Source organism: Vicia villosa, linkage group LG4 (genome assembly GCF_029867415.1).
Source record: "Vicia villosa cultivar HV-30 ecotype Madison, WI linkage group LG4, Vvil1.0, whole genome shotgun sequence".
Classification (NCBI taxonomy): Eukaryota; Viridiplantae; Streptophyta; class Magnoliopsida; order Fabales; family Fabaceae; genus Vicia; species Vicia villosa.
Window position 1 is genome coordinate 51844866 of NC_081183.1, and position 24899 is coordinate 51869764.

At 40.2% G+C, this 24899-nt stretch overlaps 1 protein-coding gene and 1 long non-coding RNA gene across 2 annotated transcripts; one reads left to right on the forward strand and one right to left on the reverse strand.

Annotated features, from left to right (window-relative positions):
- Positions 1 to 2848: 2848 nt before the first annotated feature.
- Positions 2849 to 6793, reverse strand: LOC131597204 (uncharacterized). Its single transcript, XM_058869914.1, has 7 exons — positions 6638 to 6793; positions 6209 to 6547; positions 5319 to 6143; positions 5036 to 5270; positions 3932 to 4047; positions 3678 to 3832; positions 2849 to 3545 (listed from the first exon to the last, which is right to left on the reverse strand). Exons 1-7 carry the CDS (start codon positions 6791 to 6793, stop codon positions 2849 to 2851), a joined length of 2523 nt encoding a protein of 840 aa, XP_058725897.1.
- Positions 6794 to 23679: 16886 nt separating this feature from the next.
- Positions 23680 to 24899, forward strand: LOC131599163 (uncharacterized). Its single transcript, XR_009282605.1, has 3 exons — positions 23680 to 23765; positions 23836 to 24049; positions 24225 to 24899. It is a non-coding gene; the product is annotated as an uncharacterized LOC131599163 (long non-coding RNA).

The following is a 24899-nucleotide window of genomic DNA, read 5'->3' on the forward strand; positions in this document are numbered from 1 at the left end:
AGACTACTCCTAGAGTCATAAAATTTCTTTTTGTTGCAAATGCCATCCACTCTTTTCAATCTAGTATCGGCACGATGCGTCCAACAGGTACTTTTTCCCGATGACATCAACTTCCAGGGTGCCTTGAAGAAACAAGTTTAGGTTGTATCTCTCATCCACTTACTATAGTTGCATCAATTATTCGGTGGTTGTCAATCAATCTTGTAACAAACAAAGACAATAAAAACAAAGACATACCACACAAAGCCATAAAAAAAAACAAAGGAAACACAAACTGAGTAATTAAAACAGAAATAAACGAAAAAAAGAATGAAAAGGACCCCTCCCCCACCTAAACTGAACATTGTCCCTAATGTTTCAGCCTCAGTGTGGAAAGGACTTACAGACTACTGTGGAGGCGGGTGCTGAGGTTGAAAATGCAACATCATCTGCTGCATCATTCGTTGGATATCATCAATGGCAACCCCTTGACGGAGTTTCTCTGTCACAATTCTCTCAATCTCTACCCCTTGGCGAGTTTGTTCGGCACGGAATTGCTCAACATCCAAGGATGTCCAGCCAGCAGAAGAGGATCCCTCACCTTGATGACGTGAGGTCCTAGTACGGGGAGTAGCCCTCTCCCTCCTTGGTTCATCCTCATCCATTGCCTCATCTGCATACACAACATCATCCCTTGCTTCCTCGGGGTCAACGTTAGTATATAACCAATTCACATTATTATCAACAGTGGTTTTTTCAAAATTCGGTAATCGCAACAATTTGCGAGACCGGCTTACCAACATGTGGCCATTTCGAGATGGTTCGAGCATCCCTTGAGTGCACAGAGCATTTAGATCAATTTTATGCAATGCTTGTAACGGGGTCTCACCATCCATCACTGGCCGATATCCACACCATTCAGCAATTTGAGTAATCATTCCTCCCACCGAGATACCACCTGAACCGGCACGCCCCATAGTACCTAAATGATCTGCCGCAAATGCAGCCACATTCACTGGTCCCTCATTAACCATAGCATACATAAGATAGAGCTCTCTTTTTGTTGCGACACCGGTGCTGTCACCTCGCCCGAACAAAGTAAAAGCTAACCCCTTTTGTGCATAACGGAAGCATGGGTTCTGGATCCAAGAGGCCTTTGCGGTTCGTGCTTCATATTGTGGTAAACCTGTAATAGATGACCAAAAAGCAGAAGCAGAAAACTCATTTGGCACTGCCCCGTGGCCAACCAAAGGTAGCCGGAGACATTGCCCGAGTTGAATTACAGACATAGAATGATCCTCATTATAAAGCCGAAAGGTTAGAGTGCCAAAATATTCAAAAGAGTGCCCAGTCCAGTTTTTTTCCAAATTAAATTCCACAGAACTTAAGAATTCTAAAGTAATGCGCTCGTATGTGGGTGCATCATTGTGCATGAATTCAAGGATTCCTAAATTATTAAACATTTGTGTCACATCATCTAGGATTCCTAGTGTATTCATAGTGGTGTCACACACATACCTAGTGGGAACAAGCTTCCTAGTCAAGAGAGTCTTGTACCTTTGGACATGCTCATCCTTTTCAAAAATGATGTTGTGAGCGTTCGGTGTTCGGCGAACTCTTTGTTTGGGCCTGGAGGATTCGACAACAACTGCCTTTCCCCTGTCAGCTTTCTTCGGGGGCATAATGGGAACCTGAAAAATTAGTGAAAATTGAAAGTTGGAGAAACAATAAAATTTTACCGTCACTGTGTAGAGGGCGCAAAACGACCCAACTTTTGTGAAAGAAGAATTGGATTTGGAGTTTTGAAGATGGAGAAAAGTGAGGTTGAATATTGATGGAGGTATGGAGGTTTGGAAGAGGGTAGGGTTTTTGTGAGGAAGAAGAAGAAGATGTTGAGTTGTGAACAATAAAAAAAGGGTTTTAAAATGCGTGGGACCCACAAAAATTCAGAATCCCCCCTTAAAATCTATTTTTTTTCCATTCTGCGCAACGACACACGGGCCGTGCGCCCACGCACGGGTGGGCGTGTGTCACCTCTGGTTTTTTTATAAGGAGGGAACTTTGATCAGCACGGGCCGTGTGCTGGAGCACGGGCGGCCGTGCTGCTCCCCTGTTTTTTGTATGGGGATGCCTGGCACAACACGCACGGGCCGTGTTCTGGAGCACGGGCGGCCGTGCTTGAGTGTGCTGTTGCACTTCTCCACTTAATTTCTTCATTCCTTTCTTCGCACATTCTTCGTTTTAGTGATTGCCCCTCCTCACTCCTGCATAAAACATACATAAACTAACAAAACAAAATAAAAAGCATTAGTAAACCCGTGGGTTGCCTCCCACGAAGCGCTGCGTTTAACGTCGCATGGCTCGACGGTCGATCATCTCATCATGCAAGACGAACGTGTTCGAGAGTGCTGGCTCCTTGTCCAGGATTGTATGGTTTCAACCTATGGCCATTCACTTTGAATGTGTCTCCATTGTTATTGTTCCTAAGCTCAATAGCTCCTGTAGGGAACACTTTGTGCACTACAAAAGGTCCCGACCATCTTGACTTTAACTTCCCAGGAAATAATTTCAATCTCGAGTTGAACAACAACACCAGTTGCCCTTCCCAAAATTCTTTCTTCTGAATCTTTTGATCATGCCATTTTTTTGTTGTGTCTTTATAAATTTTGGCATTCTCATAAGATTGATTCCGAAATTCTTCTAATTCACGGAGTTGAAGAATTCGGGACTCTCCAGCTTTCACAATATCATAATTAAGGAATTTGGTGGCCCAAAACGCCTTGTGCTCAAGCTCGAGTGGTAGATGGCATGCTTTACCATAAACTAATTGATACGGGGACATACCTATTGGCGTCTTGAATGCTGTTCTTTATGCCCATAGTGCATCTTCAAGCTTAAGAGACCAATCCTTTCTCGAAGCACTGACAGTCTTTTCGAGAATCTGCTTGATTTGTCTGTTCGAAACCTCTACTTGCCCACTGGTCTGAGGATGATAAGCAGTTGCAATCTTGCGCTTAACATTGTACTTCTTCAGCAAATTCTCCATCAACTTGTTCAAGAAATGGGTGCCTTCGTCGCTTATGAGTGCTCTGGGAACCCCAAATCTTGAGAAAATATTGTTCTTTAGGAAGTTCACTACCACTTTGGCGTCATTTGTGGGTAACGCTACTGCTTCTACCCACTTAGAAACATAATCCACCGCTACAAGAATGTAGTTCTTCCCAAATGATGGTGGGAAAGGTCCCATGAAATCAATCCCCCACACATCAAACAATTCCACCTCCAGTATACCCTTCTGAGGCATCTGATTCCTTTTTGAAATATTCCCCGTTCTCTGACACCTGTCGCATTCTTTCACAATACTTTGGGCGTCTTTGAATAACGTGGGCCAATATAAACCAGATTGTAAGACTTTTGCCGCTGTTCTGTCACCGCTGAAATGTCCGCCATATTTAGAGTCGTGGCATGCTTTAAGCACGTCTCTTTGTTCCTCCTCGGGTACACATCTTCTTATTAATCCATCGAGACCCTTCTTGTATAAAAATGGATCATCCCACAAGTAGAACCTGCAATCATGTAAAAAAAATTTTCTACGGTTATAGTCAAAATCGTCAGGTATTATTCCACCTACCAAATAGTTCGCATAGTCCGCGAACCAAGGCACACCAACAACAGCGAGGATATGTTCATCAACGAACTCATCCTTTATTGGGCGCGTCTCTTCAGTTTCTTCAATAGGTGACATGCGAGACAAGTGGTCGGCTACAGTGTTTTCAGACCCTTTCTTGTCACGGATCTCCACATAAAACTCCTGAAGGAGCAAGATCCATCTTAGCAACCTTGGTTTAGAATCCTGTTTGGCAAAAAGATACTTCAAAGCAGCATGGTCAGTATAAACAATGACTCTAGAACCCAACAGATATTGCCTGAACTTGTCAAAGGCATAAACAACCGCTAGCAACTCTTTCTCAGTAGTTGCATAGTTCATCTGTGCAGGGTTTAGCACATGACTTGCGTAGTAAATAACATGTAATAGCTTTTCTCTACGTTGTCCTAGAACCGCCCCAACTGCAATGTCACTGGCATCACACATGATCTCAAAAGGTAGAGACCAATCTGGGGCTACAACAATTGGTGCCGACACTAATTTTTGCTTTATAGTATCAAATGCTATGGCACACTCTTTATCGAAAACAAAGGCTTTGTCTTTAACCAACAGTGTAGTTAATGGTTTTGCAATTTTTGAGAAATCTCTTATGAACCTACGGTAAAAACCCGCATGGCCTAAGAAACTTCGAATACCTTTTTCGTTCATCGGAGGAGGTAGTTTTGCTATTACCTCTATCTTAGCTTGGTCAACTTCTATTCCTTTGTGAGAAATTTTGTGACCCAACACTATACCTTCACGTACCATGAAATGGCACTTCTCCCAGTTGAGGATTAAGTTGGTCTGTTGGCATCTTTCAAGAACAAGAGCAAGGTTAGTCAAAAGGGCATGTAAATGCGGTCTTCTCTTGGTCTTCTGGTGCAACAGCTATCTGATTATACCCCGAATAGCCATCGAGGAAGCAATAATAGTCATGACCCGCTAACCTCTCCAACATTTGGTCAATGAAAGGTAACGGGAAGTGATCTTTTCTCGTTGCTAGATTCAATCTCCTGTAATCTATACAGACTCTCCACCCTGTAACTATTCTTGTGGGAATCAACTCATTCTTCTCATTCTTGATTACAGTAGTTCCGCCTTTCTTAGGCACCACATGCACTGGACTCACCCATGAACTATCAGATATTGGATAGATCATCCCTACATCCAAAAGTTTTACCACCTCCTTTCTAACCACCTCCTTCATTGCCGGATTTAGTCGTCGTTGAGGTTGGACAACTGGTTTGTGATCATCTTCCATTAAGATCTTGTGCATGCAAAGCGTTGGACTTATTCCTTTCAAGTCTTCAATTGACCACCCAAGAGCGCTTTTATGCTTTTTGAGGACTTTAACAAGCTTATCTTCTTGAAGAAATTCAAGGTGAGAACTGATGATAGCTGGGCACTTACTTTCAGTGTCTAAAAAGACATATTTGAGGTTCTCTGGTAATTGCTTTAGTTCAGCCCCCTTCTTTTGTTCGTCTTTACTTCCTTCCACTAATGGTTGCCTTAAATCTTCCCATCGGTTGTGGCGAGAATTTTTGACAAATGACGTTTCCATCATGGCTAAGACTTCACTGTCCTTTTCATCAATGATTTCCTTCTCTTCGAAGATTGATAGACTCAAAACTCTTTCCAAAGGTAGCTTTTGTGTTGTCAAAGAATTTTCTTCATCACAAATTTGCTCAATTACCTCAATGTGTTGACTCGTGGCAACATCATCCTTATACTTCATCGTGTTTCGCACATCAATCTTCAACTCTTCATCATAAACTTTCAAAGTCATAGTACCCTCTTCTATGTCGATCAAGCATCTTCCGGTTTCCAGAAAAGGTCTTCCCAAAATGATTGGTATCTCTTCGTCTTCGGGCATCTCTAAAACAACAAAGTCTACCGGGAACACGAACTTGTCGATTTTCACCAACACATCTTCTACCACTCCGTAAGGTCTTTTAACGGATTGGTCAGCAAATTGAAGTGTCATACGAGTGTCTTGAACTTTACCTATTCCCAATCTTTTGTAGATGGATAAAGGCATAAGACTCACACTTGCCCCCAAATCGATCAGAGCTTTCTTGAAGGATCTATCACCAATTGTGCATGGAATCGTTACCGATCCTCGATCTCTTTTTTTTACTGGAATCTTCATCCCCTGCAAAATAGCACTACATGTTTCATTTAGAATAATCGGGTCACTGTCGATTGTTCGTTTCTTTGAAATAATATCCTTCATGAATTTCTCATATGTAGGCATTTGCTCCAGTGCCTCTAAGAATGGAATATTCAGCTCAAGTTTCTTGAACATCTCTAGAAACTTCTCGAAGTTCTTCTCATGTTGTTCTTTCTTCCTATTCCTTGTGGGAAAAGGAAGTCTCACCGCTGGTTTAGGTGTAGTAACTTTTTCTTTGACTACTCCTTCTTCGCCTATTACTTCTTTCCTTACTACCTCATTTTCTTTAATCTCCACATCTACTTCAATCAACATATCTTCTTCATCAGAGTTTTTCTCATGTGTTTCCTGCGATTTATTGCTCCTTGTTGTCACAGCGTTCACACATGATTGTTGTCTCTAGGATTCGTAACCGTGGTACTTGGTAAAGCTCCATGTGGTTGAGTATTGGTCATTTGTTGTGCAATTTGACTCATTTGAATCTCCAGATTTTTAATTGAAGAACCTGTGTTCCTAAGAGTGCTCCTTGTTTCCTCTTGGAATTGAGAATTGTGAGCGACCATCTTTTCAAAAGCAATTTCCCAATCCGCTTTCTTTGGTACTTGTTGTTGACCTTGAGGTTGGAATTGTTGTGGATGGTGCTGGAACTGTGGTTGATACGGAGGTTGTTGTTGTGGAGGTCTGTACTGTTGTGTCTGAGCTGGAACTTGGAACTGGGTTGATCCTTGCTTCTGAAAGTTTCCTTGTTGATCCTTCCATGCAAAGTTAGGATGATTTTTCCAACCTGGGTTATATGTATTGGCATATGGATTGTTTTGCCTTAACATATGAATCTGCTCCACCTGTTCTTGTGTTGCCACACTATGCATAGCAAAATGTGGTCCACTACATATTTCACAGACAACGGGGGTAGTTGGCTCAACTTGAGCCACCTTCTGTTCACCGATATTCATCTTCTTCAATCTTCTCTCTACCTCAACCGCAATTTGGTCTTCCATTTTAACTACCTGATCAGCAAGCTTCAAATCAATTTTTCCTTCTGGTTGGCTCATAGCGCGGTCATATAACTCAATGTGCTCATTGGCGGCAATTGCTTCTATGATTCTCTTGATACCAGTGGCTGTTGAAAAGTTAGTTGAGCCACCGGCGGCTGTGTCGATAAGCTGTTTTGTCTTCAGTCGAAGACCGTTCACAAACGTCTGCATTTGCTCGGTTGAGTCCATGTTATGAGTAGGACACACAACCAAACATCTCTTGAACCTTTTGTACGCATCTCCCAATGATTCCCCTTCTTTTTGCTTGAAATTCACAATATCATATCTTTTTCGAATAAAAACTGATGCAGGGAAATATTCATTAAGGAAAGCCGTTTCCATTTGTTGCCATGTTGTGATGCTTCCAGCTGGAAGTGAGTAAAACCATTCTTCTGCGTCTTCGGATAAAGTGAATGGAAACATCACAAGTCTCTTGGCCTCTTCAGAATGGCCTTCAATCTTCAATGATGTAGTTGTGGTGAGGAATCTTTGCAGATGCTTATTTGCATCTTCATTGATTCTTCCCGCAAACGGCTTGCTCTCCAACTGTCGGATAGTTGAAGGATGGAGTTGGAAGTGTGCCACATTGACCGGTTGGTTTACGATGGTCATTCTTCCAAGCGGGGCATTATCCCTTCCATAGTCTCCTAAAAGCCTCTCTGGGGGAGGTGGATCAGCTGCCATAGTTTCAGGCTCAGATTCTGACTGCTCGGATGAAATAGATATTCTTTCTTCGTCTTCTGATTCTGAGACTATAGGAGATTCTTCTTTTGAAGCCAGTCTTTTCCGTTTAACTTCGCGGAGTCTTGCTCGCAATAGCCTTTCTGGTTCTGCGTGAAAAAGAAGTTCAGCTGAGGCCTTACCTCGCATACAAGATTAGAGTTGATTAGTTTGAATTAAATAAAATAAAAATAAAATTACACAAATATAAATTCAGCAAAAATAAAATTTTAATTGCAGAGCAATAAAATTTTAATTGACTCGTTAACAATTTATATTTTGGCAATCCCCGGCAACGGCGCCAAAAACTTGATCGGAAAAATAGCAAGTGTACTATTTTCACCGATGTAGTAATAATGGGTTTACCCTAAGTATCGATCACGAGGATTGCGTGGAAAATAAAAATTGATATAAGGAGTCAATTAAACAAAATATCATGGGGGTATTGTTTTATATTAAAGAATTAGGGTTAAAATAAATCAACTGAAAATAGAGATGAGATTTTCTGAGTATAAAGGTATAAGAATACCAGGGTAGGTGTATAATTTTCCTTACAATGACTTTGTAACAACAGATCTCTTCAACAAGTTCATGAAGTGCACTATTTGTTCTTAAGGTTGTTTTCCTAAGTCCTTAGTGAAAACCTTTTGGTTTGCAATCCTATTGCCTAAGTCCTTAGAAACAAAGGTTTGTGAACCAAAGATATCAATGATCAAGAATATTCAAATAACCTTACGGTACCCCTAGTCCTAGGTGATAACCCTAAAATCTAATTGTTGAAAAACCTTAACAATTGTAGTCCTACAAATTGTTAACCATAGATCAAACCTTGTTTGTCCGACAAAGCAAGCATAATACTCATTAAACAATTAAGTTTCAAAACATGAATTCTTGATTAAAGAAATGCATAGATCAAAGTCATTACAATAAAAATCAGGGACACCCCCTGGCATTGGGGGGTTTAGCCTCTCATAATATTCAAGAAAACGCAATCAGAAAGTTTAGACATTTACAAAAGATTAGGAGAACTCTGATCTTCAATGGTGTCCACCGTTGAATCTCTTAGCCTTCCAAAATCTTGATAAAACTATCTCGCTCTCTTCTTCAATTCTTTTTCACGATCCAAAAGTGTCTCAAATCACTTAAAACATAAACCTAAATAGTCTCCATACAAGCCTTTAGTAGCACAAAGTCAAAAGTTCCCCTGGTATAAGCTGGAATGTCCCAAGACCCAAATAATGATCATCAATGCGCCTACCAACACGGGCCGTGCGCAGGCACACGGGCGGCCGTGTTGGTCCCCTGGTTGTTTCCATTGGCAGCTGCTGAACACCAACACGGGCCGTGCTCAGGCACACGGGCGGCCGTGTTGGTCCCCTGGTTTTTCTATGGCAATGGTTCTGTGCTCTAACACGGGCCGTGTGCTGAAGCACGGCCGGCCGTGTTTGCCCCCAGACTTGTGATTTTTCATCTTTTTCTTGCTCTTCCTTCTTCCTTGATGCTTGGACACTCAAGATGCTTTGTTCAAACCTGCAACTTGTACACAACTAAACAAAAGGCATAAAAACATCTAGAATTTTAACTAAATAAATAAAACCAACAATGAAAAGATCAAACAAACAAAAAGCAAAAACTTAACAATTTTCTACGAACTCACACCAAAGTGTTACCAAATTGATAGATATGGACCGAATGCATGATGCAAATTATATGAAAATGGTGACCGATCAATCTCCATAGCTTTCATATGGTCTTCCAGCTGTTGGTATTTGTCATCATCCGGTTCGTCCCAAGAATGATCATCTTCTTCATTTAAAGAGAGAGAGGGTTTAGCAGAACCCTGGTTGCTTTGATTGTCTTCTTGTTCACCATCACCGACTGTTTCAGGGATCGGTGGCTTTTTGAACTTTTTGACTGGGATTTTGATCTTCCTTTTCAGGTGACTCAAGCCTACAGATCCTTTGGGCTTCTTCTTCTTCTTGATTATTAGGGCTTTTAGTTCTTGTTGCCCCTTTGCCAGTTCCAGAATTGCCACTTGAACTTGGGCATTCTGTGCTTCGAGGTTCTTGATGCTTGTCTCAGATTCCATCTCTTCTGACTGAAATAAACAGCGAGGAGATGAAAAATCCGTCATGTGAACCTGTTATGCAATGTGTATGTACGGATGCAATGTATATGCAAATGTATGAAATGTATATGCAATGTATATGAATGCAATGTATGCAATGCATGAAATGAAATGTGTGTGCAATGTTTCAAGGATCTTAGAGTTTAGATTTGTTAAAGAAGAAACAAACGTTAGTTAATCAATTTATTCTTTTTTCTTTGCCTCATTTGGGCTTACAAGACAGAAATAAAATAAATGATCCTTCAGGTCTCCCTTGGACGCTTTCTCTTTGCCCCCAGGAATGTGTTGATCTGCTGTTCTTCTTGAAGCTGTCCAGTGAGCTCCAATATCCTTCTCTCATAGTCCTGACAGTGTGCTTTGAAGGTGTCTCTTTCCTCTTTGAGTTGAACCCAAGATTTTTGCAACTCTTCTAGGTCAGTTGGCATATCCGGGTGTAGAATAACTTGGGGTTCGTATCCTTCGACCTCTGGTTCAATAGTCACAGGTAGAATAGCGGGATATGGCATAATGAGTTTCTGAGCATGAGTGCGGACCCATCTGAGGTAAGGTTCCATAGGGATAGAATTCCATTGCCCCAAAGTTTTGCTTTCTATTCTATAGACACTGTCCCATGCATGTATGAACCTTCGTCGGTGTCTATGAGAATCATTCTCGTAATCAAACACAATGCCATTGATAATCATGTCATGAGGACCGTTGCTCCTTGCATATCCGAATTGGCGTAGAGCTAACGAGGGATTGTAAGTGATGCCTCCTTTGATGCCAAGGAGTGGCACATTAGGGTACTCTCCACAGTGATCAATGATAGTAATGTCTCTTTGAAAGAAGTTGTTCCACCGGATATCTGAATGAGACAAAGACATAATCCTGCGAGACCATTGCATTCTTTGTTCATTTCTCAACACTGATCGGGGAAGATGAAATGTAAACCACCTAGCCAGTAGTGGTATACAGCACATGAGAGTTCCTCGTTTCTGTCATACCCCAATTTTTGACCTAAGATACCACCTCATATCATTTGCATATGCATCATTTGCATCTCTAACAAATTGCATAGCTTGTGTTTGTTACTTGTGACTCAGCAGGATTCAATCAAGAAATCACTCATCAGTACAAGTAATGATCAATTAGGGCTTTGTTCTCCCTTCATCTCAAATGAATCATCTTCATCAACAATCAACATTTGGTCCTCAGAGATTCATTTCAACAAGCTCAACAGCTTTGAATCGACTGAATTAGGGTTTTGACTGAAGACAACATACTCCTGACTTTTGCTCAGGATTTGACCTAATGACTTGGGACATGACCTCAAGACCCCAAGTGCATCATTTTGACCTAATCCATTGGCTCAGAACATCTCCTACACAAAGATTGATCAGACAAATCCTCAGATCAGGGTTTTTTGAACTATCAGGGACTAAAATCAGGGATCACATTTGGGAAACCCTAAAAACCCCCAGGAAGTCAATCAAAGGTTTCAATCATCCTCAAATAATCCCTATGACAATATACAATGGAAATTACATCTCAATTCAAGACCTACAGGCATCAATTTCATCTGGTCGACAATTAGGGTTTTTGACCTAATTCACTGAACAACTGACTTTTTAATCAGGACATGGTGCCACAACTCAAACCATGGCTCAATATCCTCTAATGCCTCAATATGATCCATTCACACTATTCATTTTATGAGGATAGCCTGTTTCACTTGAAATCTCAAGAAACGCGATTCGTCTGAAAAAGTCAACTGTACAAGATTACCATTGACTTTTGGGGAATTTTGGTCAACCATGACTTTTGAAGTTTTAAATCATCAATATATGATATGAGAAGTCATTTGATCAAGAAAAATCAAGAAAATCTATCAAGAATCAAAAAGTCAAAAGTTTGACTTTCATACTTAGAAAATTTTCTAAGTGTTTTTCAATGGTTTTTTCCAAACTTTGGAAGGGAATTTCTCAAAATTTCACCTACAAACTGAAAAAAACTTCCAACATGAAAGTTGTAGATTTTGATCCAATAAACAACTTTGACACATATAATTTTTTTCCATAAGATCAACCATTTAAGAGATATGGAGCTTCAAAGTTGGTACTTTTTGAAAACTTCACTTAAAACTTCATTTTTCTCAAAGTTCATGGATCTTTTTCACCCATTTCCTTAAAGAGTTTGAAGAAACTTTCAACTAGGGTTTTGAAGTGTGTAATATGAGCTTTCCAAAATGTCCAAGAGCATGAAAAAATATGGAGTGTAGCTATGGTTTTGAATTTTGACATTAGTGACCATTTCACTTGAAATTTCAAGCCATTTTTTGCAAAGTTATGAACCAATTTGCCAAATAATGCAAGTAATGACACACCAAAGCAATGATTGAATGATATTTTTCTGATTTGAGATCAGAATGGAAAGAGATAAGAAGCTTAGAGTTTTAACCATGGTTTGGTCACTTTAACCATTTTGCATTAAATGTAAAAGATTCCTTTTTATCTCTTAAGCCAAATCATCAAACTTTGAAGCAACTTGCAAGAGCCTTGTATTCAGAATCCATGGCCTATAAATAGAGGTGCAAATCACTCTTCAAATCACACCAAAACCTCACAATTATAGGTTTTCTCCCTTCTTTCTTAAGTTGCAAGTTTCAAGTTTCAAAGTGAGGTAGAAATCCCAACCTCCAAACCTTTGAATTTCTGGCCAAAGTGATGGTTCTAACATCTCATAAACATCATTTGGGATGTGTTTGAATCATTCACACACCCCAAAAACACATAAAACTCAGAATCACTCTTCAACCTCCATGTTTGCATATAATGAACCTTATCATGCCAATTTTCATTCCAGATCATTTCTGTCCAAACTATCACTTCTAACACCTTCCATATACTTCATATGAATGATCCAAACACTCACATATGACCTGTAACATCTCCATCATCAGATTCGATTCTCACTCCAAGCAACTGCAGGTCGGGTTCCATGGCCTTGCTCAAGTGAATTCAAACTGTTCCAAGCATTCAAACATGTTCCATAAGGTCCATTGATGCAGTCCAGATCAAGAAACAACAACTGGAACTCCTCATTTGCAGAATTCGATTCTCAGTTTTGCCATTTTTAAGGTAAGTGCTCATGAACTTCAAACTCTATTCTCCATGCATCATAAATGAAATATGAACATACCATCTTGTTTCTGCACCTATGAGGATCATTAACCCTCAATCAATTGCTATTTATCTTGCACATACACGATTTCATGATCAATCTCAGAATTAGGGTTCTTCGTGTTCATCACAAAATTGATCACCTTAGAGCAAAAATAAATGAATTATGAGGGCACCATCATGATCCTTGTAAAAAACCGAGTGAGATAGACCCTTCACTTGATCAATTTGGTTCAGTTTTCAGAAATTTCAAAATCAAATTGGGGATGTGTTCTTGGCGCCATTTTCTGTTCAGAAATTTCAAATGTTCGTTTTTAAATATAATTAAATGGATGCGTTATACTTACAAGCTGCGCGCGCAGCCCAGTTGGTAAGTGTTTTGGCATGTGAGAGAGAGGGCGTGGGTTCAAGTCCTTGTGGAGACAAAACCAATTTTTTATCACTAATTTTTCTTATTTTTCTTCACAACTTCATCTAATTATTTAACTAACCAAATGAATTTATTTTCTCTTCATTTTTTACACACCTCTTATTTAATATACATATTTTGACAATGTCAAAAAAAATCACAAAAAAAGATTTATTTAATGTGTTTTTAATTAGGTTTAAAATGATACATTTTAAGTGTTTTTAAATACTTTAAATATTGTTTTTCATTTAATTTTCAAACCTAATCACTTGTAAATACTTTTTTGATCAAACCCTAATCACTTAGGTCTTAATTAAGCATTAAAACTTGTTTTAAACTTAATTAAGTTGACTTTTGTCAAATTCAAATCGTTTTAAAGCGAGCGATCGCGATTCTTTTCAAAAACGATAAACCATTTCTTTTTGAAATTATTGATTAAATCTTTTTAATTGATCAAATGATTTTCAAAAATGAAGTGGGGCCTCTCGAATATTAGAGAGTATAAGACCCACTCTTTTTTTCCTTTTACAGTTTTTCTTTGTATAGAAAACTCTTTCAAAACAATACTTTTCAAATTGTTTTCAAAACAACAAACGACGCGTCTGTAAATAAACAATCAACCATGTTTTGTAAATAAAACACGGGCCTCCACGTAGGTATAAGTCCCAAGCCCTTTTGTACATACCCATTCCAGTACATGAAATTAGGTATTTCATTGTACGCCTTTTTGTACATATCTCGATCAATTTGATTTTTAACTTTGAATAACAAATCAAAAATGAAGGTTTTTTTAAATCTTCCCAAAAAATACCATGGGCCTCCATGTAGGTATAAGTCCCAAGCCCTTTTGTAAATACCTGTTTACATAGCTTTGAATAAATTCAAGTGGACCTCTCCCCGAGTGTGAGTCCCGAGCCCCTGTGTATACAAATGGATCATGCCTACAGGTATATTTCCTTCATAAACTCCATTATATACACGCACTTTGTCATACTTGTTCATGTTTGTTCATACTTGTTCATGTTTGTTCATATGTGTGATATGTGTGCTTGTTTAACTTAGTACAACACTAGGTTCCCCATAGCCTCCTATTGGGCTTCGTGCAAAGAATCTCCCTAGTTTAGGTTAGGACATAGAGTATGGTTTCCCGGTGAAATCGCTCTAAGAGCTCAAACCAACTATACCATGCCTCCCCTTGGGCTTTGTACAAACGAGTGACCCTCCCATAGCCTCCTCTTGGGCTTACAATGCAAGGACCCTGGATTGTCCCTCCCATAGCCTCCTCTTGGGCTTACAATGCAAGGACCCTCGGATAGCCTCCTCTTGGGCTTCGTACAAGGACCCACGGGCTTCTTATAAGCATCCCCAATATCCAAATCAAATACCCTAGGAGATTAGACATTTTTCATCTCTATGCTAGGAGTATCTCTTTTATATCATCACAAACAATCAATCAATCAATCAAACTTTTTGCCACAAGGCTGGCTAATCAATCAAACTTTTTGCCACAAGGCTGGCTAATCAATCAAACTGTTTTACCACCGTATTGGATGATTAATCAAAGTTTTTGTCACAAGGCTGACTTCATTGAAACTTTTGCCACAAGGCTGGCTGATTAATCAAAGTTTTTGTCACAAGGCTGACTTCATTGAAACTTTTGCCACAAGGCTGGTTAAACAAAAACATCTTTATCATTCTAAGCACCCTAAGTGGCATGGCCCCGGGCTTATAATGAAAAGATTTTCAAACAAAATCAAACAGATGTATGTGATGATATAGATTAGATACATCTAGCATTTAGACGACATTTGTCTATTTTCCTTTGCTTCCACTAGCATAAGTGGGAACTACGATTGCTCTGACTTTCTCAACATCCCTTTGAGAATACGTAGGCACAAGGTCGATCCTTGGCGAGCAAAATAAAACAAAAAAAACCATTTAAACCTTAGCACCCGTAGACCCCGAGCTACAGATGCTCTGATTCCCTCTAAGGGATATGTATGCAGAGGATCGCGATGATCTTTGCGAGCATAATCAAACAAACACCTTAGGTCCCACCTATTTCACAAGAACCTCCACCATAACAAGAATGGAATAAATAAAACAAAGAAACCTATAGAGTACTATAGATACGTTGGGTGCTAATACCTTCCCTTCGTATAACCAACCCTCTTACCCAAGATCTCTTCCCCACTTTTAAGGTTATTGCAACTTTTTTCCTTTTCCTCTTTTGGAAATAATAAAAAGTTTGGTCCGTACAAAAGAAAAATCATTTTTTGAGCACTCGAGCCCAAAGAAGGCATCAGGTGTCTCATCCCGAAAAAAGACAACGATTTTTCCCCGCGACAGAAAAATGGCGACTTCACTGGGGAATTATCTTTTTATTGTTTCCAAAGGAAGGGTTATTTCTATTTGTTTTATTTTTATTATGTTCTTGTTTGGTTCTTTGGTTCTGTTACTTGTGTGGATTCTGTTACAAGTGATACATTATGGACAAATCCTAACCCGGATTAAGTACACATAAGAAATTAGGTGGAGGGTATAGTCATGTGCAGGCGCACGTGAGAATCCTTCCGCTCAGTGGAGGTTCCTTGTTTGTAATATATGTTTAGCGAGTTAATTGCGAAGACATTATTGCTTTCATTGAACTGTAGAAGCTGAGAGACCGTAGAACCCCAACCCATCCTGGCCTTATTAGGTTGTGGTGCAGAAACTATTCAGGTGAAGACTTGGATTAGTTGTCATGCGGAGAACCACACTCAGACGAGTTTTTCTTGAGAATATTACTAGCTCATGAGTTTAATTGTGGAAAGCCGGTAATATCCGAAAGAAAAATGTAGACTCTGACGTATCAGTAGAACATGTTGTGCAGGTGATTAACTAGAACTATCCCATTTTTGGTTCTCTGACCTCATGCTCGTGACTTTGGACCTTTGAACCTATGCGTTACCATGTTTACGTTACCATGTTTGTGTACCATGTTTGTAGTACCATGTTTGCGCTACCATGTTTGAACTACCGTGTTTGCTTTACCATGTTTGAATATGTGGCATCCATGCATCCATGCATTCATACACTCATTAGAAAACCCATCTTTTTCCATAAAAACATGATTTTTCCAAACAATTAGAGAATTTTATTTGCAAACATTATAGGATTAGGTTATGGAGTGGGTAAAAAGGCATACCAAGAGGTACGGTTTCAAAGAGCCTAATGTGGAAAGACTGAAAGAGTTAGCGTCTTTTGTACAAGATCCTTCTGATTTTAGGAAAAGCCATGGAAAGCTTTTGCCTATTTTGAACACTCATGTTGACGAAGGACTTCTCAAAACTCTGGTTCAGTTTTATGACCCCGTCTACCGGTGTTTTACCTTTCCAGACTATCAGTTGGTACCAACCTTGGAAGAATATGCCAATCTTTTGGGTATTCCTGTGTCTGACAAAATACCCTTCAATGGTTTGGAAGCCATTCCTAAGTCACCAGTCATTGCAACAGGAACTCACTTGAAGAAATCTGAAGTAGAGAGTAATTGGACTACCAAAGGAAACCTTCCAGGTTTGCCTTCACAGTTTCTAATAAAGAAAGCCTTTGACTTCATCGAGACTGGTAGCATGATAGCTTTTGAAGCTGTACTAGCCTTGCTCATCTATGGGTTGGTTTTGTTTCCCAATATCGACGACTTTGTTGATATCAATGCCATAAAGGTCTTTTTGAATGGAAATCCCGTTCCGACTCTGCTTGGTGACATGTATTTCTCCGTCCATCATAGGAATCACCAAGGTGGTGGAATTATTGTATGTTGTGCACCTCTGTTGTTTAAATGGATTATTTCACACTTACCTAAGTCTCCCATTTTCACGGAAAACCGGGAAGGTTTGCGATGGTCTCAAAGACTTATGTCTCTTACTAATAATGATATTCAGTGGTATACCTTGGCTCGCTGCGGTACAGAAACCATTGAAAGCTGTGGAGAATTCGCCAACGTACCCCTCATTGGTACACAAGGAGGAATTAACTACAATCCAGTCCTAGCCCGACGACAACTCGGGTATGCAAATTCAACTAAACCCATTGGCCCTACAGTGGAAAGTTACTTCTATCAGGAAGGAAATGATCCTCAAGGGTTGAAAACAAAAATGGTGAAAGCCTGGTACGACATCCGATGGAAAGAAAAAGGTGAGACAAAGAACTGTATTGCTACGAGCGCCTACACTTGTTGGGTAAGGAAAAGAGCAAGGGAGTTTCAAATGCCTTATGATTATGAAAAACCCATGTTCCCTGTGGTGCCTCAACGACCCAACATTCCCGCTATGGAGGAATACCAAGACACTTTGACCAAGATGAGGATAGAAAAAGACGCTTGGAAAGAAAAGTTTCGAAGAACTGATGTGGAAAATAGAAAGTTGAAGAAACAAGTGAAAGAACACGAAGAAACTCTCTATTATCAGGATGGATGGCTCATGAACAAAGATGAGAAGATCCGTCGGAAAGATGCCGCAATCAGAAGATACATCAAAGAAAGCAAGAAAAAGCTTGAAGGCTCAACAAGCAACGGTCCGACTCCTGATGATTGGAAGAATATTGTTGACAAGCTAAGGACTGAAAAGGCCGAGTTGAAAGCTCGCTATGGGAAAGAAATCATGAAACTCAGGCTGCACAATGCATTTGGTTCTTCGTCTGATGAAGATGCTTAGGATTTATTTAAATTTTCATGTATCATTTGATTCTGTAAGGAGCTACGCTCCAATGTTGTAACATTTCCCATTATTGTAATAAAAAATGAATGAATAAAAGAATAGTTTGTGTTCAAATGTTTGCAAGGAAATAATCTTTAAAATGTTTGGAAAAATCATAAATTTCTTTTTGCATACATCATTCTCCCTTTGGAGTTATCATGCTTTGTTAACAAGAGTTGAGTATCACAAAAAGCATAGAAAAACATATAAGAGCAAAAAGCGAATGGATTTTTTCAAGACAAACATATCCAATGCATTATGATTATAGTTCGAAAACAAAAAAGTTTTACATACAAACAGTATTGCCAAAGCAAGAAAGATTAAACATGAACATGCATGATGAATTTAGGAATTGCCAACATTGAGGAGATCCTCTCCGTATGGACTTATTGCTTCAGAAGATCCAGTGTGATAGAGGAGAATTTCAATTCTGGCCTTCAGGTGCGAATGTGACAGCCTTTGAATCAATCAGGTCTTGAACCTTGTCTTTGAACGGATGACAATCCTCAATCGGATATCCAGGTGCCCCAGCATGGAGAACACACCAAGCATCAACATATGTTCCTGTAGAACACTTTAGATTACTTCACAGAAGAAGATTTCGGCAAAGTCATACAGAAGTTGCAAGTGCTCAGCTTTAGGGATTTGAGTTGTGCCAGTGGTGCACAAACTCAAGATACAAGGCGTCTTGCTTATCCCTCGGTCGGGAGCCCCAAAAAACAGCGACTGGAGTTTGTAAATGCTTTAGGGATTTGAGCTGCCAATGATGCAAACTCAAGAACACGGAGTCTTGCTTATCCCTCGGTCGGGAGCCCTAAATATAGCTACAGAAACAGAAAACACCATTATGAATGGAGGAAACTTGTATTACTATCAGCGAACAACAATAACCTCTGGTGCTTGGCTATCAAAGTCATTACTTGGAACACACAACATTTGTTGAGAAGGAAGCCTCTAGTAGTACCAATTGCAAGTGATTCTCATGAGTTACTTCCTCGAGGAAGAACAAACCTTCTACTTGCAGCAGATGAAATGGGATTAACCGGTAGGAACCATTATGAATGAACCAAACATCTCTGTATCGATCAAGTCCTGGAATCTTTGTACCTCAACACCTTGTAAGGCTTGACATTAGAATCAGGTGCCCCGAGAATGGAAAACACCGAGTATAGTCATCGAAATCAGGAGAGCTATCCGTGGTGATAAAGATCCAAAGCAAGAATCTTAAATTCCAACAAGCAAGGAAGTAACTCGGATACCAGGCACTGGGAGTACATCCACTTGTTTCTCTTCCGTCTCTGTTGACAAGAAAAGACTACCGACAAGGAAACTCCAAGATGAGGAGGTGACTCAGGATATGAAACCGAACCTTGAGAATGAGAGGTTTCTCTGCATATCACTCTCGATTACTGTTTGGCAGAAGATTCTGGTGACGTCACATGGAATTTGTCAGTGCTTTAGGGATTCGAGCAATGCAAATGGTGCAATGCTCAAGATAGACAATGTCTTGCTTATCCCTCGTGCGGGAGCCCCAAGCAATTTCAAAGACTTGTAGATCCTAACATCACGACCAGGTGCCCCAGAATAGAACTCGCACCTAGTGTCATCGTCATCAAGCATAGAATATGTAGACATCCCCACAGTACGGAGCTTAACCAATTGCAAATAAAGCAAGCATGGAAGCAAATGAGCATAAGGCAAGTCTTTAAAAAGAACCTCAACTGAGCTTTCCTCTTGGTCACCCCACAAAGTTGTTCCATGACTAATCTTTGAACACACAATAAGAACAAGTCAAGTCTCTGAGTCTGGTGAAAGTACCAAGTCTGAATAAGAGATCCTCGATCCTGAACACCTGTTATGCATGAAATGCATGAGATGAATGCAATGCCATGTTCATTCGATTTCCAAGGAATCCTCGTGTTATGATTTTTTAGAAAGCAAGAGATGGAAAAGCTCAACACGGGGCTTAAAGATATGATTCCTTGGAAATGAAAGGAACATGTATGCTAGTTATTTTTTGTACATCATTTTTTGGAATGTAAATATGCAATGATGCAAAGTGGTGGGAACCACAATACTGGATATATCTGATGATGCCGAGAAATCACACGGCACAAGTTCAAAGGTTCGGCACCAATTCGGAACTCCCCGTAGATCACGGGACATAACCAGTAGAATCAAAACCATAGTCACCATCACAGAAATGGAACCACTCGAACGAGAACCAAAGTAACCCTCGAACAAGAACCACGGTAACCCACGAACGAGGATAGCGGTAACCCACGAACGAGAACCAAAGTCACCATCAATGTACCTGTTAAGCAATGATTGATTCCCGCCCCACTCACGGGTAAATCTAGGCCAAGGTAGGTCAAAAAGCCAACAGAGGATCGAATGTAGGCGTTATCATACGATATTGCCTCATTCCACCAAGCTCTGCCCGTGGATACGTGATCAGATCAATCAGGCATACGCCTTCTGTCCGTCACGGCCACTCTAGTCCTAGTTCCTATGGTATCACTCATAGCCTGGGTATTGGGCCTTTTACCTCTTGAAACACCCACCCACAGATAGAAATCCAGACAGTCCAGAATATGATGCAGAAAAGTAAAAGCGCACATAGAATGCAATGCAAACAGGTAAATATGCAAAGCAGTAAAAACACCCAAAGATAAACACACAAGCGCTAGGATCGACTCGCTAGGTCCGGACCAGCAACAGGTCGAGACGTCCCCAGCAGAGTCGCCAGCTGTCGCTACCGCGAAAATTAACAGAGTCGCCACTAACATATTTATCCTGAAAAGGAAGGGAATGCCAGCAAACCACAAAACAAAACAACGGTCTCACGACCAGAGAAAAGGGTAAGGGAGTCGGTTACGCGAGGGGAAGGTATTAGCACCCCTCGCGCCCATCGTACTCGATGGTATCCACGCCTGTGTCTAAATCTATGGGTGTGTAACAAATCTACGCTAATCTGGACTAAAATGAATGCAGAATGTAGGGAAAAGAAAGGATTGTGCTCGCACGGGCCCTACCCCGCTGCCTACGTATCTGTTTTGCAGAATCAGAGCTACCGTAGCTCGGCTAACTAATTTCTGTTTGTTTTGTGTTTTTTAGGTGAACGAGTTACATTCGCACTCCGCTGCTCGACCTTTGGAGACTTATGCTGGGAATGGAGCGGAAATAACAAGCTCTTAAGAAAAGAAAATCAAAGAGTGTGGTTTGTGTTTTAAAAGATGCATGAGAAAAACCTAAGCTAAGGGGGAAAGCTTGCTACCTAATGTTATCATACAAAGGGTACAAGTCTAAGCTAAGCTATCAACCTACGAGGAAAAGGGAAAGCATACAATGAGCACACAAACGAGCATCCGCTCGTAAAGCAAACAAAACCAACGGTACTGACCGAATGGTAGAAAAGCGGTCCCGCCATAGCCAAGGGGAGCAGCTCAACCCAAGTCAACCAAGCATTAGACCTCGTGAAAATGATCGGGCCATAGACAAGAGGGCGGACCCCTCTCAGCAACCATGCCGTCACGGATCGTAAAGGAAAACGGTGTGTGCGTACACCGAGCATCAACGTCGAGCGACGCGAGCTATAGGAAAGGCGGGGGTCCGGCTACATGAACCCTTTTCCTGACATACTCGATAACAAGATCTTGTGCAGGTTCAGAAGCAAGCAACGCGTAACGTGCGCATACTGAACAGACTCGATGAGACTAGGCGGGGGTTGATTGCTAACCCTTTCCGCATGCCTTCCATGAGGACTTAACGGAGTGCCATATAGGACTTATTACACCGTGACTCCCTGCCGCAAAGCACAAATGTAAACACACCAACAAAAACAGAGCCTCTTTCGAGGACTTGGCCAGATGCATGTCTAGATCCTACTTCTCATGTTATAGGATGATGCGAGAAAGCGGTAAAAGGGACAAGGAGATACCGAGCGGATAGCAAATCCGCAGTGAGCTAGCAACGCAAGCAGAACTAAGAAACTTCACGTAATCTAACATCCAGCAAAAGCCAGGAGTCCAGCATAAGCGTCAAAGCGATGCGGTGTGAAAATAAATCACAACCGCTATGTGGTGCGTATGAAACACAACCACACAAGCAACCTGCAAGAGAAACACAAGCCAGACGATACAGAAATATACATCTCAATGAATGAGAAATCAGGTGAATCGCATCGGGAATAAGTTCGTGTTCCACAAGTAAAGTGGAACACAACACAAGTCAAGTCGCACCGGAAGCGAGTCCGTGTCCCACAAATAAAGTGGAACACGAAGCAATCGAAGGCCCTCTCGAAGTACCTCACACATCTCAACAACCAAATCAGTAATAACAAGGAAGCATGCACCGACCATAGAAAATAAGAGAAGTTAAATTCTAAGTAAATCCTAAACAAAAGTCTAACAAGATTAAATTGTTTTTTTGACATTTTTTATCTCAAAGTAAAAGAACAAAACTATGTACAAAACAATTAAATTCTAACAAGGAAATCACATGTTTTTGGTTATTTTTATCATGCAAAAGTCTAACAAATGTAATTGTTTTTATGTCATCTTATCAAAGAATTAAAACTAAACAATATAACAAAGCAATTAAATTCTAACAAGCAAAATATTATATGTTTTTATTATTTTTTGAACTAAGAACTAACAAAAGCTATTGTTTCATGTCATTATTATCTAGAAAATAATAGGAGGAAACTATGTACAAAAATCTAATTCTAAACACCTAAAAACATGAATCAGGGGGGGTTCAAGCCAGAAACAGTGGTGCAGTTCCATACAAGGCGTAGGGCCCATGTGGCTAAGCCCAACAGAGTCTTTTTTGTGCAATTATTGGCCAGAAATGAGTTGCAATGGGCTCAGGGGTGGTGGCGCTAGTAATTCGGTGAGGACATGGCCCAAGGGAATTTTCTGGTTTTTCTTGCTCGATTCAAAATCCAATAACCAGAAGTAGAACAACTAAAATCTAATTATTCACATTAATCAGATTTTATTATGAATTCAAACATCAGGTTTACACTAATTCTCAATTAATCTCTACTAATTATCAATTAGTCAAAAAATGAAATAGAAAGGGATTAGGTTACACTGAAATATGGCTATCGGAGTCTTCTTCTTTCTTCTTGCGAGAACGGCGCGCGGCGGAGTCCGATCTTCAATCTCTCCGGCCTCCGTTTTTCTTTCATCTCCGCCGTGAATGAATCAACCACGAATCGGCCTCACCTCTCATCTTTCCACTCGATCTCTCTCGTCTCCGATCTCGTCTTCAACCTTCTCCCCATCGCGAGTTAGAGGATGCGTGGCGAAGATGTCGTTGCCGAAGATGACGAAGCTTCCAAAGCGTTGAAGTTTGTTGCTCTGAGATGTTGTTCTTGGCAATTGCGTGACGGATCAGATTTGGCGATGCTGTGAGAAGAAGATTGAAGCAGGAAGGAAGTTAAAGATTCGGTGTTGATGCGACGAAGATGTTGTTGTAGGCGCGCGTTGAAATTGTTGTTGACGTTCACAGATTCTTGATGATGATGATAGTTCAAGATGCGTCGAAGTTTGATGAGATTGAAGGTGATGATTCGTTGCCGATAGTTGAAGATAGTTTTTGTAGTTTTCTGAGTTTTTCTGATGAGTGAGGTGATTCGGTGTGAAGATTATCAAGAACGACGAAGAGGATGAAGGTTATGGTGATTGAAGAAGGTTGGAGAACAATGCGATGAAGATGGAGGGAGAGATGTTCGATGAAGGTTCCCCGATTCAGAAGTTTGTTGCACGGTTTGCTACAGGTTCTTCTCCAATTCTCAAATTCTGTTATGCTCTTCCTCTTGAGCTTTTTCTGAGTTTTCGTTGATGAAGATTTGAAGTTGCAGCAATCGAGAGAGAAAGATGAAGATTGAAGGAGAATTGATCGATGGAGATTCCAGAAGAAGATTGAGCAAGAGAAAAAGTTTGTTACAGGTTTTTTCTGTCAATTGGTGAATGAATGTTATGGAGATAGGCGAAAAGTTGTTGGTGAGAAAGATGAAGAAGGTTGAATTGAAGCGTTGAAGAAGATGATTCAGAGAGCGAGGTAAAAGTTTGTTACGTTTCTGTTACCTCCTCTTTTTCTCGATTCTCTTCTGCTATATTCTGTTGTGAATTCCCTCAAGGATTTTCTTCTTTCTTTCCGTTATATTGATTTTTCAATGAAATTCTGTTGCTCAACTCTTTTCTCGCTTTTGTGAAACGGTTCCATCTTGCTGCAGGTTCGGTTTTGTTCCAACGGGCTTTGGTTTATTGTGTTGAATTGATACAAGCGGCGGGTCGGCCCTATTGGTCATCAAGACATCAATTGAAGATACCACAAACCATTTGAAGACTTGGACTTATTTAAGTAATAGCTTTGGATGTTGAGTTCTTCGTGAAATTTCCATGGAATGCAACATGATTAGATTTGAAATGAGTATATGAACATTGCATGGTCTTGAAGAAATGTGGACATTTGAGTTTTTTTGAAATGAATTTGTAATGGTGTAAAGGATATTTTTGAATGCTTAAAAAAACGATGGTGAACATCTTGAATTCCAATTAATTTTGCACTTCAAAAAATCCACATGACCCTTCTTTCCAAAATTAACACGCATAAATCCTGATTCAATCGATTAATCTTGAACACAATTTGAATTTATGGTACCCCTTGAATCAACACAATTGTATACCCCGTATTTGCACAAGAATGTGAATTAAAACCTTGTACGCCATCTTAGATCCAAGTCCACTTATATTGCGAGCAACGAGTAACAATGATGAGAACAAAAACTTCTTTGAACATAATGAATCTACAAATTCATCTCTCATGTCATGCCTCGCATTAGTATTTCAATCTGACTTAACAATAAAGCTCTGAGGAATTCTTGAGGAAGATAAGAATTGAAGCACAT